At 31.6% G+C, this 15,428-nt stretch overlaps 2 protein-coding genes across 5 annotated transcripts in view; one reads left to right on the top strand and one right to left on the bottom strand.

Annotated features, from left to right (window-relative positions):
- LOC132696193 (schwannomin-interacting protein 1 homolog) overlaps positions 1–15,428 on the top strand; it is a 195,409-nt gene that overhangs the window by 45,928 nt on the left and 134,053 nt on the right. The window lies entirely within an intron of this gene.
- Positions 1–15,428, bottom strand: part of LOC132697160 (facilitated trehalose transporter Tret1-like) — a 51,376-nt gene that overhangs the window by 27,380 nt on the left and 8,568 nt on the right. The window contains exons 3-4 of the mRNA XM_060662453.1: positions 13,968–14,148; positions 941–1,151 (exon numbers count right to left, since the gene is read on the bottom strand). Coding sequence (XP_060518436.1) covers positions 941–1,151; positions 13,968–14,148 — 392 coding nt within the window. The remainder of the gene's footprint in view (positions 1–940; positions 1,152–13,967; positions 14,149–15,428) is intronic.

Here is a 15,428-nt window from a genome sequence, read left to right on the forward strand (position 1 = left end):
TTATTTTGTTATATTTTTTATAATTTGATGATTAAACTATATTATACATAGTAAGTAAAATAATTAAATTGTTTCGGCAAAGCTTTGCTAGAATAATTTTTACCCAATAAATGGTTTTCCGGGAAAGCTATTCAAAGCTTGTGCTTTCCAGACGTCTGAATTGCATAATTTTTGCTTTGTAAATAATTCAATAAATTGCAAAATATTTAATACGTAATACAGGATTTAACTTCGAAGCTTAATGAATATGTATGAAACTGCGCTTTCGAATTCAGCTGCTTTAATACCTCGTAGAACAATGTGCTCCGTGCAGATTGTCTTTTTTTTCCTCCGCCCTTATTTTACAGCTGGAAATGGTGAAATCCGTAAATCAAAACTTTAATTAAATTTCTTTTTTTATTACTTTATTTGGCACAGTTGGACGGGGGCGATGTTACCACCGAACAGCAGTAGTGATGGATTAAAATGCACCAAACTTCACGAAACCATCTTTATCCACCTGGTGTTTAGTATTACTGAGAGTAATGAGTAAAATAGAGATAGCGAGAGTACGATATTGTCAAGCAAAATTTCATCCAATTAAAAAACCAATTGAAGGCTCTGCAAATCTGGACATTCAATTTTAGCAAATTGAATCATACATTCGCATTTAAACAAAATTGATTCCGAAATAAATTTTGAAAATTTATAAGACAATGCTTTCTCTCTCTATTTCTCAACTTTAAATTTTATTAGTCTATATTTTGTTGGGGAGAGTAATATTCGATTTGGGTATTTTTTTCTCAAAACACAAATGATCGCATTATATACGAGGGTGGAGTGAAACGTTTCCGGCCTGACCAAGAAAAACGATGTTTTATTTTTATTTTTGCTTTATTTTTCAAAATAATTTCATCAACAGTGATACATTTGTCATAACGGTGTTCTTAATGGTTTATACCAGTTTTAAACGTAGATTTGTCAAGCTCCTTAAAGTACTTTGCAGCTCCAATAACTTCTTCGTTGCTCTTTAATCTATTACTGACAAGCCATTCTTTGAGGTTAGGAAATTGGTAATAGTCGCTGCGGGCTAAGCCTTTAGAGTAGGGAGGTTGCGGCATCAATTCAAACTTCAATTCGTGGATTTTGGATATTGCAACAATCGACGAATGCTGTGGTGCGGTGATGAAACAATTTTATTTTTCTCACCAAACGAGGTTGTTTAATTTGCACCTCGTACTTCAAACGACGCAATAACTTTGCATACCATTGACCAGTGATAGCCTTACCCTTTTCGAAGTAATCAATGTATATAATTCTCTCACATCCCAAAAAACAATAGCCATAACCTTGTTGAAACTGTACGTACCGGCTCAATAGGAATGGTACCGTAGGAGACGCTCCAAAAGTAGACATACTTGTTAAAAAATTTTTCTTTAGATATAGTATTATTATTATTATCAATATTGTTATCATTGTTATTATGAAATGAACAGCCCTTGCATATGTTTATAAATAATTTTCAAAGTAGCAAAATGTTTTTCTTTTTCAAGTTAACTTTTCTTGATTCCAGAACTTGATATTAATAAAAATAAATATCTATCTAAAAATGTCTGAAACTGTCGAAAAAATTGAAGTCACGGCGAGATTACAATATTTTAAAAAATTTATAAAAAGTTTTGAGAAAATTCTAAAATTTCATACCAAGTTTCCTGTTTATCCAGACCAATATAATTCCGGCATCTAGAGTCCGGCGGCAAATGCCTTTGTTTTCAACAGTATCGCCGCGGTGATATTTGCAGAACATTCTTGGCTAATGCCTTTTTAGTCGCCCCCTTTAATATTTCACACCCTATTAAACAATTACGCGGCCGATTTGCGACGTGCCTTGTGAGGTTCACTCGTTGATATTATGAGTATCGAAATGTTGGGAATTGCTAAGATCTCAGGCATCACACGACAAGAAAGAGACCGCAATCGTTTTGCGGGGTCCTGATTTACGAGAGTTTTCATTGTTTTTGTCTCGCCTCTGCGATCGCAGGGGATTGTCATTTCTTTTTGCTCGTAACAAAACGCGATTAAGACAAGTGCTTGGGGGTGTTATCGTAATTGGTAGGGATGATGGAAAATATCATCTGAACTAGGGAGGTTATCGTACTTCATATATTTTTTATACTGTGACGTTTTCCCACTTACGATATTACGTCCGAAGTTATTGCCGTAAGGAGTCGGATTAGCAGAAGAAATATTGGACTTTACAAATAAATAAAGGAAGTTTTTGGAAAAACATAAAATTAATAGCTGTTTGCCGATATCATTCTTATTCAAATCAGTAACGTATTATTTGATAATAAAACAATATTTCCTATAATTACTTTTAAAAAATAAAAATTACATTTAATTTTGATTTATTAGTAAATAAAGCAATGTCCTTCAGATATATTTAAGTTGATGTTACACGTCACCGTGATATCAACCAAGAGACGACAAACCAAGCAAAAAAAGACACCTTGGATTAGAAACGAAAAAGAGAATATGTATATAAACCTTTTATAAAATCCATTCTCACGCGGGCGATTTAAACGACAGCCGATACCAAGAGAACCAAACGGACGCTAAGAATAGCATTAAGATCATTAGTAGAAAATAGGAAATAGAATCAACATATAACGACAATCGAGGAACAAAGTTTAGCAAATGTCACAAGAGATGGAAAGCCTGAAAGGAAAAGTTCACAAGGAAGACTATAAAAGAGATGGCAAGATAGCTGGTTGTCAGAATCTCATAATGGGCTAAATGTTACTTAGGAACCACAGGTTTTGGGCATAACTATCACGTAGGAAAAAGAGAAGAAGAAAATTTGTAGTGTTATAACCTAAAAAAAAAGCCGAAAAAGCGCATAGCAATTGAAATGATTTTAAATGTTAAAGTATTGCAAACTTTAAGTAACTAAGCGATAACAATAACAAAGATCATGTAATATTTTTCACAGGATTTACATTTAAAAAATATTTATTAATAATGAAAGTATATAGTAGATATTCTACATACACATTATAGTTATTATCTAAAATTTCAAAAATAAATTACAATCACTTAGTTGAAAGAAGGATAGATGATTGAAATGATGTCACTGGTTAAGGATTTAGGTAGGATTAAGAATTTAAATAATACAAATCAGTCTCACAGTACACTTATTTGCTGTTGGATTAAAACGTATTACAAAAAAAATAATACTGATTAATAACCGTCTCCTTCAAAAAAAAAAAAAAACACATTCAAGAGATTGCTTTATAATTTACGAATAATAATAAAAAAACACGTCAAGACGTCACGTGTAAGACGTCACGCCCAAAAAATTATCACTAAAAAGAGAAAATGGAAGAAAACCCAGAAATACATAAAAAGAAAATTAACAGACAATAATTTCATGTAGTTATATTTGCAAAAAGAAGATATACACTATTCAACTGATTTAATTAATTGCAAATTTTCAATGTCCCTGTAACTAAGGTTTTGTCACTCGTGTGTATCTTATTCTCTTTCTTTACTAATGAAGCAACATAAAAAACAATCTACAATGTAATGATTGATAAATGTTTATTTATTTCGTTTGTCTCTCTTGACATTTGACATTTATATTTTATTTTTTAGAGCAAACTTCAAACTACGAATACAATAATGACCTACAAGTGTTGAGGAATAGTATATTATGCATTATATACTAATGAATTCACTGATATGACCGTCAGAATTGACAAATGTCAAAATTCTAAGCGTGGGAAATATCTCCGAAAACATCCGATTGCTCCCAAACCCGTCTGGTAAAATCCCGGAAATGTCCGAAGTGACGTCTCCCGCACGCTAGATCGGTGTGTAAGTAGGTATTTTTGACTAAATCTCTCGAAGCAAACTATGAAAACTTTTTATAACTGTTTATAAACAAATATTTTTAAACGTATATGAAACAAGTTTGAAACATTGTTTATATCCACACATCAACATGACAGAAAATGCATGTTACAGTTATTTTACTTGTAAGGCAAAAAAAACACCATCTGATTTTGAGGAATTCTTGAAAATGAATGGTCCTAAAATATCACCACAATCTTGCTTAGTTAGGCTGGCAGTCACCTTACGATTTTTGGCTTCCGCCGATTCATAGACAAGTCTAATGTATACATTTAAAAAATACAAGCAATATGTATCTTTAATGGAACCTGAAACAAAAAATAGCCTTCTATCTGTTTCCGAAACCCGTCCAAGTTGTAAACTTTGTTTCTACTTTCGACGGGAACCCAAAAATGTTCAAAACCTGTTTCGAAACTGTTTTCAATGTCTTGAAAGACCACTGAAACAAATCGAAAATATTTGCGAAACGTGTCAGAAACAGGTATAAAAACTGAACTGAGGTGGCTTTTACTTGATAAAATCCCATTTAACAAAATAAATAAGAGCTAAAGGTTCAGATTTTCACGAAATTATATATTTTCACATGACAATTGTTTCGACAACATCGTGTCTTTATCAAATGTAATATTTACAAAGTACCTGCTACTATATATACCGAAAAATGACAATAAAACCTTAATTAATGTTCTTGCGAGAATTTAAGTTCAATAGAGGAGAGGTATTTAAATCTAATTTATCGTTAAGCAATACATTTGAATGTCTCATTTTGTTAATCTCCATGGGTTCCAATAAATTTAATTTTCTACTTTTTGTGGCTGTATGTGAAATATCAAAATTGTAGTCAAAAACGTGTTTTTCCGTGTTTAATTGTGTAACATAGTTAGAATCTAGACTATTGTTTTAAAACGCTCTTTTATGTTCGTTAATCCGTTTCTTGAAGGATCTACCTGGTTGTCCAATATAAATTTTAGGACAAGATCGGCATTTCAACCTGTAGACACCTGATTTTTGAGATTTGGGACATTTCGGTTTATTGTTTTTTAAAAATTTTCCTATTGTGTTGTTAGTTCTGAAAACCACATTTTGACAAATGTTTTTAAACTTTTTCACTGGGTTCTCCTATGTATGTAATTATTTTAAATTGTTCGTGTTCTGTATTAGGTTTCGGATAAATAGAGTTTACTGTTGTCTGGAAGGTTGATAAAGACACGGTGTTGTGGAAACACTTGTCATGTGAAAATATATAATTTCGAGAACTTTTAGTTCTTATTTATTTTGGTATAAAAATTGTTTCTAAAATTAGTATATTATGCAACAAGTGCGGTAAACGGCATTTAACTCAAGAGTTTATTTGACACGAGCGGAGCGAGTGTTTAATAAACGAGTGGGAAATATCTCCGAAAACATCCGATTGCTCCCAAACCCGTGCGGTAAAATCCCGGAAATGTCCGAAGTGGCTCGCATTTGTGGGAAACGAAACTGACGTGGTAAAGCGACGCTTCCCGCACGCTAGATCGGTGCGTAATTGGGTATTTTACAGACGGGAGTAGAAAAATATATATTTCTTGATGTGACATTATAATCTCACAGGCAATTAATTTATTAACTTATATGGTTACCATAACAACCACTTATAGTTATGCAACGCTCGTCACCCCACTCGTCTTTTGCCACCTTTTCATTCTTTTTCAGAAATCGGTGTCGATAAAAGAAAGTTGGCTATCGTTGCTGTAGTGACCTTTGGAAAGCCTTTCATGTAGTTTTTGAATGCTATACTAAAAGAACCTCAAAAATTGGAATATCTTGTGTGATGGAAAAAGAAAAACTCATTGTCCTACCGATTTGCTTAACTGCTCGCTTCTTAGCTAAGAAAAAAGAAACAATAACGAAAAATAAAATTCGCTCGTCAACTTAAAATCCTCGTAATATTAGAGTGACGGGAAAATATTGGACGATAACAAATTTCCGGTGCGAAATTCGCGGGAGGGTTTCGAATTGCGGAAATACGAAACTTGCCGATCTCAGAAAACGTATTACGGCCTGACGATCTATTATTAAGGATTCATTTTGCCGCCCCTAGGAAGTGGCGATACGTCGTTAATTTATTATAAGGGATGCGCCCTTTTTATCGAAATTAGGTACCAAACCGAAACCCCAATACGATGTACTATTTGTAGTTTTTGGAATGGTTATTTTGCCAGATGATAATTACAAGGTGGAACGCGAGCGAGGTGAGGTCTGAAGGTCTTTTTTTATATATTTATAGATATAGAACGGTCCATTAATGCAGATGGATGCCCTTATTTAAGAAAGTTTCTCAATTGATGGGTCCATCTCATGCTTCGTGTGGTGTGTGGTGAATAAATAATGTAAAATTTTCAAAAATATAACATCCTGTAAGCGTCATACTACTCAAAATTTGTGTATTTAATTTCAGGTTAATATTTAGAAAAATGTGAAAAAAAAAACGAAAAAAACAAGAAACACGAACTCATTTTTATAAGCTCCAAGTTTAGGCGATTAATTACCGATTCGCCTTTAATGGAATACTGTGTTTATATGTTTTTTACTTGAATATTTATTTATTTAAAACGACTGCTCAAACTAATTTTAATCTATTTCGCATATTTTGCAAATTCTTCATTATTTTTTGAATATATTGTAGATTTTTAGGGAGCAAATCAAAACATGTAGATATTTACATTTATTTTGTTTTATATTTATATACCTATTATATATTTTTAGAAGTCATACAAAACGCCCAATAGAATTTTGAAAAATATGTACGTGGTGTTCAATTTGGATTTGGCTTGTACCTCAAAACATAGACTTTGGAAAAAATTTAAGTATACCTCCTAAAGTTATAGACCTCCATCTCGTTGCAAATACTCAAAAAGGAATTAGTAATTTATGCGAAAAATGGCTGGCGGCTGGTGAAAATCAAAAATATGTATTTATATAATTATACATTTTCAAAAAGTGCAATATATATATAAGGTGTTTCAATTAAATTACATAACCTTAACTTGTATTTTTGGTATAAAAAATTTGCGTAGCTAAAAAGAGCTATAAGATTCCGTTTTTATTATCTCATTGTTTAAAAGACAAAGTCTCGTTTTATCCATAATAATAATTATAAATACAAATTTTTAAATTACCAGTTTGATGCAAGAAACGACTTTTCAACTTGTTGATATAGGCAAGAACTTCAAGCTTGTTAATTAAACTCAATTTGAAGATATAACTATAAAACAAAAAGGTATGTATGCTTAAACATTTTTCAAAGGGCCATTTGCATAAAATTTCTATTAGAGAAAATCCAACTTCGTCCTTATCCCTGTTTTAAATTCATTGCCCTATTTAGCGTCGCCACTAAAAAGATTCACCGCCTTAGATTCCTTAAAATATATCAATTTTTAAATTCAAAAATGGTTAAAACGCGTTTTTCTAATCTCAATAGGCTCGCAGACGTTTATCCAAATATATTCATCAGGCAAATTTAGTTCAAACATCAACCGATGGATGCACGAATTTGAGATAAGAAAAACGAGGTGACAAATTCGTTGCCATTTTGTTATTGTTGACATAGCCGGCGGCTTCATTTAATAGCCATATAAATAATGATAAACATAAAAAATCAAATTTCACAAAATTAAAATTGAATTCGCAACCACGCGATATCTACACGCTGCAAATTATGCCTATTATTATCCAATCCAGCACGGGTAAAGGCAAACGAATGGATTCAAAGGCTGAATAACGTATCAAAAGGGCTGCAGCAACTGAAAGCCGCGCTGGTGTCAGCGGTTGCTGTCTGAAAGCTTTTTGCATACGTCATTTTCCATGGGGAATTCGCAACCCTGAAATAGTTATTGCTTTATGTGCCATTTCAAATTTATTTTAACGCTCTTTGTGCCCGTGTGTTCAACAAAAATTTGGTCACCCAATTATGTTGCCATTTACGTCAAAAGCATGTGTTTTATCATAATCCTGACTTTCTGCTTTGAATAATTTTGGTTTCATGGTGAAAATAATGAACTAAGCTAAGCCTACAATTGATCTATTTTGTAGAAAAATCCAACGTGTAAACCACAGATGGAAGATTTTATAGTTATAATTCCTTATAATTTCTACGGAATTTTTGGAGAAACTTCTCTAGAATTTTTGGAATTCCGTCAAACTGACCGATATAATTCATCTGTGATTTACCCCTCGTAAAAACCACCATTAAATACTTGATATTTTGATATTGATTTTCTCTTCAAGAGGTGAGATATACCATCACAATTTGGAAAAGGAAGGTGCCACATATTTTTAAAAGTCAGACACAATCAGTTTTTTTCTCTTTCAATTTGAATATTTCGTATTTTTGTTTTAAAGAAATTGAACAATTTTGTTAATATCCCAAAAATATGTCGAATATTTTTTTGAGATATTTGACTTAAATTATTAGCTTAGGGTTTGTATTATATATATATATATATATATATATATATATATATATATATATATATATATATATATATATATATATATATATATATACTTTATTTAAATTAGTTAATTATTCGGTTATTTTTAGTTAGTTCTACTGGTACAAGAAGTGCAGATAAAATTTTTTTTATCAAAAATTAAAAACAAAAGGTGGGACTTTTACATGCAGGTACTTTTATTATCATTTTTATCTTTTTATTTTTGTAACTGTTTTAATAACTGTTTTTGATTATTTTTGCAATTTTCATAGTATTTGATATCGCGGCATTCTTACAAAGTGCAATTTTTACATGAATGAATCATAAATAATAGAAGTCAACAATTTTAGGATGAAATGAGTGACCTTGCTTATTAATAATTAATTATCCTATAGTATGACATTTGTTTGGCTATATTTAACATTCGAAGCAATATCTCAAAAATTGCCTAATTTGTAAGTGTAAATCTGACCCCTTGAACGGGAAACTAACTGCAAAACTTTCAAGAACACGTTTGATTAAACGAAACATACAAAAACCAACTTGTTTACGAATGGTTTTTGAAAAATAGTGCCAATCGTTATTAAAAGGGACCAAATACTCGGCCACCGTAATTACCCACCACTGGGGTAATTATTTAAAGCGTGATAGTGGAAATGGTTTTATGGAGGAAATTAAACAGTAGCTTAAAATATTTAAAGTATGATTTAAGCAAGCATTTGCTAACAGCGTTTTCATTCCCGAATGAGATATTAAAGAAGTTTAGTAGGAAAAATTAATTTCCTCATTTGACTTTTGTCATAAATTAACTTAATTAAACGGGAAAAGCGAAGTTTATCAAAAATAGTTCAGTTTTTTTCGTGTTCTTTTAATTGCTGCGGGTCATAAATTAATGCATGCTATTGGCATGATCATTAAAGAGTTTTATACAGGCGTGCTTTTATATAATTTTCCAGTGTAAAAATAAACAAATAAATATCGACAATATTATTTGTTCTAATGAGTACATTATCTTGACAATAATGCCATGCCTGTCGATTAAGAGCTCCAACGGCCTCCTAGATAATGTATGATAAAATTTGAAAACCTACAGGAAGACCCTATAAAAAAAAGAAAATTTCACCAATACTTCAATTTTGCAATTTTGAATAATTAATATTATTTTACTATAAAAAATTTAAAGCGATTTTTAAGCGACATGTTAAAAAATATATTCCAATAAAAGAAATTTCCCCGTACGTTGCGAATAATTCGAATCGCTGCGGAATAGATATATACCGAAAATTCCGTTTGATTTTCGGTGGAATGCCATGGAATGGAAGTGCCAGTTTTCCGTTACGCGTGACTCATATTTGCTAACGAATCAACTAAACACCTATGTACTATATATGAAAATAACAGTTCCGGGAAATCTTGCCACGTATTCCCAGCATTCTAGATCGGAATTCCGAACTCGCCGCAGAAATGTCAGGGGCTTTTATAAACGTTGAATTTCCGTATCGCAATTTCCAACTCTGGCGCCATTATCTAGACATTAGGCAAATATGCAGATTCATGTAAAAGAATTAAAATTAATAGTATATTCATCATGACCAGTGCATAATTGGGTATTTTAGAGTAAAGAGCAGCATTGCACCTAGCACAGTGGGTTTAAATTTGATTTATTTTAATTTAAAAATATTTTGATGCGGTATTTTCATCTGACTATGTATACGAGCATTGAGCTGCATTTTTTTTTTTATTGAAAAAACCCGTTTTCAACTTTCACTAAAACAATCGAAGGCTTAAATTTTAGTTTGCACATGATATAAACGGCCTTTTTTCCTAATTCCAAAAATATAAAGTTTGCCTACATTTTCTTTAGCCGTTTTGCAAATATTCACGTTTAAATTTAAGGTTAAATTACAACAACTTAAATAGAGACTATTTAGCCATTCTGATCTGTTATTTATCGTTTATTTGTAAATTTAATTTGACATGGATACGAGTTTTATTTTAAAAAATTGCCGGAAAAATAAACTTTTCTATAATTATTTAGAATAATAAAAGCTGTAATGTAATAAATAACAAATAAATAAAATTTATTTATTTAATTTTATAATTGCAAACACTTCATTAATCTACCGACATTTTTTATATCCCACAAAATGGGCTGTAGGTATGGTACAAAATATACACAAACACTCTCTATGAAAACTAATAGTTATTGCAGACATGAAGAAAACTTTTATTTTTTACATTGTCTTAACAAAAAGGAATCGAATTTTCTCTAGATTAAATTGGGCTATTTAATAAAAACTTAAATTAAATAATAATAATAAAATCAAATCTACAAGTGTTATGTAAAACTCTCTTCTTTTATCCTTTACTCTTCCACAAGTTGTCGTGTTTTTTTCTTTAAAAATGTACAAAATAAGGATTAAATTGGAACTAAATTCTAATAATTGCATGATTTTTAGCTGATACGCTTGTTACAAAACGATTTTTTCCCTAGAATCTCTATTATATAACTTCTTAATCTGCCGCTAAAACTTGTTACTTGCCGTTCATCGATTCTAAGGTGTATATCCTTTAATACCATATTAAATGTTAATTTTTAATTAAACCAGGATTTAACCATTATTTAATCTTCCCTATTGGTGTTCCAGAACCCTGCTTTATAGAAAACTCTTAACATTCTTTTTAACTTACTTCTTCTTTTACATCTTAGTTGTCGCACTAGCTTATGTAGTACAGATAGTTGATGACCTTTGAGGCTCGACGAGCATTTGTGTAGCGTTCTAACGCATTAAAAAATTTTGTAAATTTTGGTCGGTCCGTTGCATTCTTAGAAAACTTCATTCTGTTGCATCACATCGAGAAACTTCTACACATTATGGCAAATGGCTCTAAAAAGTTCTAGCCGACTTTGTGCAGCTGAAAGCCCTGAAATTTCGTGACGCGACGCCATAATATCCTCACAGGGATATACAGTCTTGGCAAAAATTGCGTGGCGTTTGTTTCCCGTTATTTAATGCCGGTACGTTTCCAACGAGCAAACGAGCACATACCTAACACGTTTCCCGCGAAAGGACAAATAGCATTATTTTTTAAAATTTCGCTTAGGTGGCATCCTTCCAACTGATCTCGAAATAGCATTCCCATGGAAATTTTTCTTAAAAAAGGGCAATTTTATTAGACATAAATTTAAATTTATTTAAATTCATGTCTAATCTAAAGCCTAAATTAATTTAAATTTATTAGACATAAATTTTAAATAACAATAAATCAGTTTTCCACACAAAGTACTAAGATTGACGTCGTCTCTTGATTTCCGTCCTCCTGGAGTCTTCAAGTATCCGTTGCATCGCGCACATCTGAAGTCTAGGTCTTGAGTTCCAGAAATCCAGAAATCAATTTTGAGAGGAAGAAGTTAGTCTTTTTATCCTTTATTTATTTGGGATCCAAACTAAGGTGATATTGTTTCCTAAAACGGAATGATAGGTTATACATTTTGTTTTTATCGTTACTTTGACAGCACTGTTAAATAAAAAGAACTTAAGTATTTGACAGAAGCAGTACGTCTGTCATATTTCACTTAACTTTTAAATATTGTATTCGACACATTTTTTAGATACATATATTTTTAAGCAAACAAGACAAATTAATCAATAACAAAAAATCTTTCCTTTGCGTTGCTTTAGTCACTTTTAAAAAACGGCATTATCGGCTGGGACGGTGCATATAAAAGTGATCCCAAACCAACCATTAGCGGTTATTCAAATCAGCTTTTTAAGTGTAGCTGGGTACTAACTATTTTACAACTATATTATAAAGTAACTATGATTCAAGAACTGCATATTTCATGATCACTTTCCTAGAGAAAAAAACGAAAGAAATCCATTTGCAAAGAAAAGGATAGGATGTTGGAAATAAATAATATAAAATAATTCCTACTGAAACGAAAAATATTATAACATCTAAAGTGTCCCACAGTCATTGACTAAGTTTAAAGCTATTAATGCAATCGATTATTTTGGTTCCTCTTCCCGTCTTTTGGTCAGTTTGTTTTTGTAGGCTAGAATTATATGTTTCATTTAGTCTAGGTTATTTGTAAAATAAATAACACTTAAGTTTGCAGACGAATTCCACAACTCAAGCTTAAGTAAGTGTTATGAATTCTATCACAAATGTTATTATGATGTATTATTTTTTTGTTTATCAAAATTTCAAATTTAAATTTAATATGCAAATCCACCGTTATATTGCGGTAAAAACAATTTATTACTATTATTATTATTATATTTATATCAGATCCCACTTTTTTTAATTTTTAAAAATATATAAAGCAGTTTAAACAGAAAACATAAATTCCTACATTTCAATGATTACAGTGTTTAATTGGAGCAATAAATCCAATTTATATAGGTCACATTGTGTAATATACACTCGCCCTATCTTAAACTCAGTATGTGATCTAAATAACATAGTCGATTGATTTTCCTAAGACCCAATTTAACTATCCAAACTAATCGAAATTTAGGCGTCCTTTGCTGTACAGAAAACCAGGGTCCCCGCTCTGTTGTTTGATGAAGCGTTCTCTGAAATCTCTTTCGAGTTGAAGTGGTTTATATTGTGGCTAGAAAAGCAGCCTGTTCCACTCGATTTGCAGTAAATGTGGTGGCGCAGCAATAATGTTACGTGAAATAATATTTTATGTAAATTTAGAAACAGAACGGGTAAAATATTTCACCGATTTTTAGATCGACATTTAGTACATTACATTAGGTCATTGGATAACAATTCAGGTACAGGAGACTAGGCAATTATTTGTATGAACATAATATTAGATTTAAAAACAAACATCACTGACCACATATCAAAAGTTCTTAAAAAATATAACGTAAAGACCAGATTTACCACTTGTCCCAAAATCTTTGGCATTGGAGCGATAAAAAAAAACGAACATTACTGAGCTTTTGAAACACCAAATAATGCTAGATGAACGATTGCTTATACGGTCAAAGTCGTTAATAAAGCTAACGCCCTAAAGCAACAGGATTTGTCAGCGCACTAATTGTTAGTTTTTTTATTTTTTTTAAATAAGAATTTAGCTTTGTGGAATACTGTTGCTTCATCAGGGAAACCCTGAAGAAGCCAACAGGGTGATTTGCGAAACGTCAGATAGTTAGATTCATTAACATCCGATGACGAATCCAGAATATTTGTAAATAGTAAATATCTCCACTCTTCAGGTCTTATAATGCCTGTCATTAAAATATAGGCTTACCCGTGCTCGGAATTTTTTTTTGCGTCGTTAGTAAATCATAACTTCCGCAAGAACAGACATTTGCATATTTTAAAGGTTTAGACGGCGAAAAAATCGCCTCCATCTCATAAGAACACTAATTCCACTCCAAAACTTTTCTGTGGTAAGTTGAAATTAAAAAAGGCTCATGGTACGACGGTGACGCATCGGTAATGGCCCGATAAATCATCAACTTTATCTTCCTTTAAACTCTGTTGGCGTTTATTATACGGCTCGTATCTATGTCGGGAGCGAAGAAGTCTGCTATTTTCTTTTGTATACAACAAGATCTCGGAGGATTACAATATTATCCGAACCAAGTAAAGCAAAGTTTGCTCGAGCGATATATCAAACATTTCGATTCTCTTTGAAACTCTCGGCACCCGCATGGATGGTGGTTGATCATCACAGACGTGTCCGATATTTGCAGCTGTGCGTTTTAAACGGAAGGCGGATAAATTGTAAACTGCCGGCACATTCAATATGGCAACTGAATGTCTGGAACATCCACATGCGATTACGTATACGAAGGAAACGTCGCATATGGGGCTACAAAAATTGCTTCAGTTGCTCTACTAAAATTTTTTAAAAAAATCTCAGTTTAGAATAAGTGTAAATTAGTTTAATTAAAATTAGTTAATTAATTTAATTAATTGTATAAGTTTTTATAAACGAAGCACAATGTAATAATAATTACTGCACCCAAAATACATCCCTAGATGTATTCAATTCAAAATTAATCGTGCTTTTCGTTTTTGACGAAGCCTCCAAGGACTTGTTGACTTAGAATAAGAAATTAAAATTACGAATTAAACAATTACTATTACTCTCTTACAACAATAAATTTTTAATTCATTGCTCGAACAATTGAAATACTTTAGTTAGGCGGTATTGATATAAATGTAACTATGCTCTGCATTTTAATGCGAGAGAGTTATAAATCATTATTGAACTGTATTTCAGAGGCATCATATGGAGATGTGATGGTGCGTATGATGATCGTGAAGTGTCCCAAGTGGTGCCATAGTGAACAAAATTACCATTTTTAAAAATGATAAAATTCTTATTTTCAATGTGTTCAATGCTCTTTGCAATCAAAACTCAGCATTCGGAGTTAAAATTTATTCGAACGTGACTGGAGTTGGACAGTCAATAAAATACCAAAGAAAAGTACAGAGAGATAAGAAACTGTGATGAATGAGGATGAAAAGACTACCATCAGAGGAAGAACACACTCGTTTTACATTAAAAAAAAAGACTTACCGTTGGCGAACTATGTATCTGAATTGCAGAAATGAAGTATTTCCTTGTATAAGAGCTGTTTTGTATTTCCCCTGTATGTGAGAATAAATGCTTATTCAACTACCACGAAAAAGGGAATCATTATTTAAAATTAGGCCTGGAGCATTTCATTATCTTTAATTTTAAATTTGGAAATATCTCTTAATAGCTTAGCATCATTTACTTGTTTTGAATTTTGAAGAAGAAAATTAACAAATTCAATCAAATTACAAATAAATAAAATATGAAATTACGTCATTTTGGTGTTGAAATATTTAAAAATTTGGATTTCTATTTATATAAGTACTAAAAATAAAAAAATAAATAAATCAAACATGAAAAGGGAAATCTGTTTTAAACAGGTGAAGCGTTCGAGACGTTTTCAGTGCTCTATACACCGTTCAATGCTATTTTGAGAAACAAACAAGATATTCCATGACAAAACTGAGCAAACGAACAATCAATTCCAAGTGCAGACCCTATTCATACCTTAAAAT

The sequence above is a fragment of the Cylas formicarius genome, unplaced genomic scaffold (assembly GCF_029955315.1).
Source record: "Cylas formicarius isolate icCylForm1 unplaced genomic scaffold, icCylForm1.1 PGA_scaffold_1__22_contigs__length_36826433, whole genome shotgun sequence".
NCBI classification, from domain to species: domain Eukaryota; kingdom Metazoa; phylum Arthropoda; class Insecta; order Coleoptera; family Brentidae; genus Cylas; species Cylas formicarius.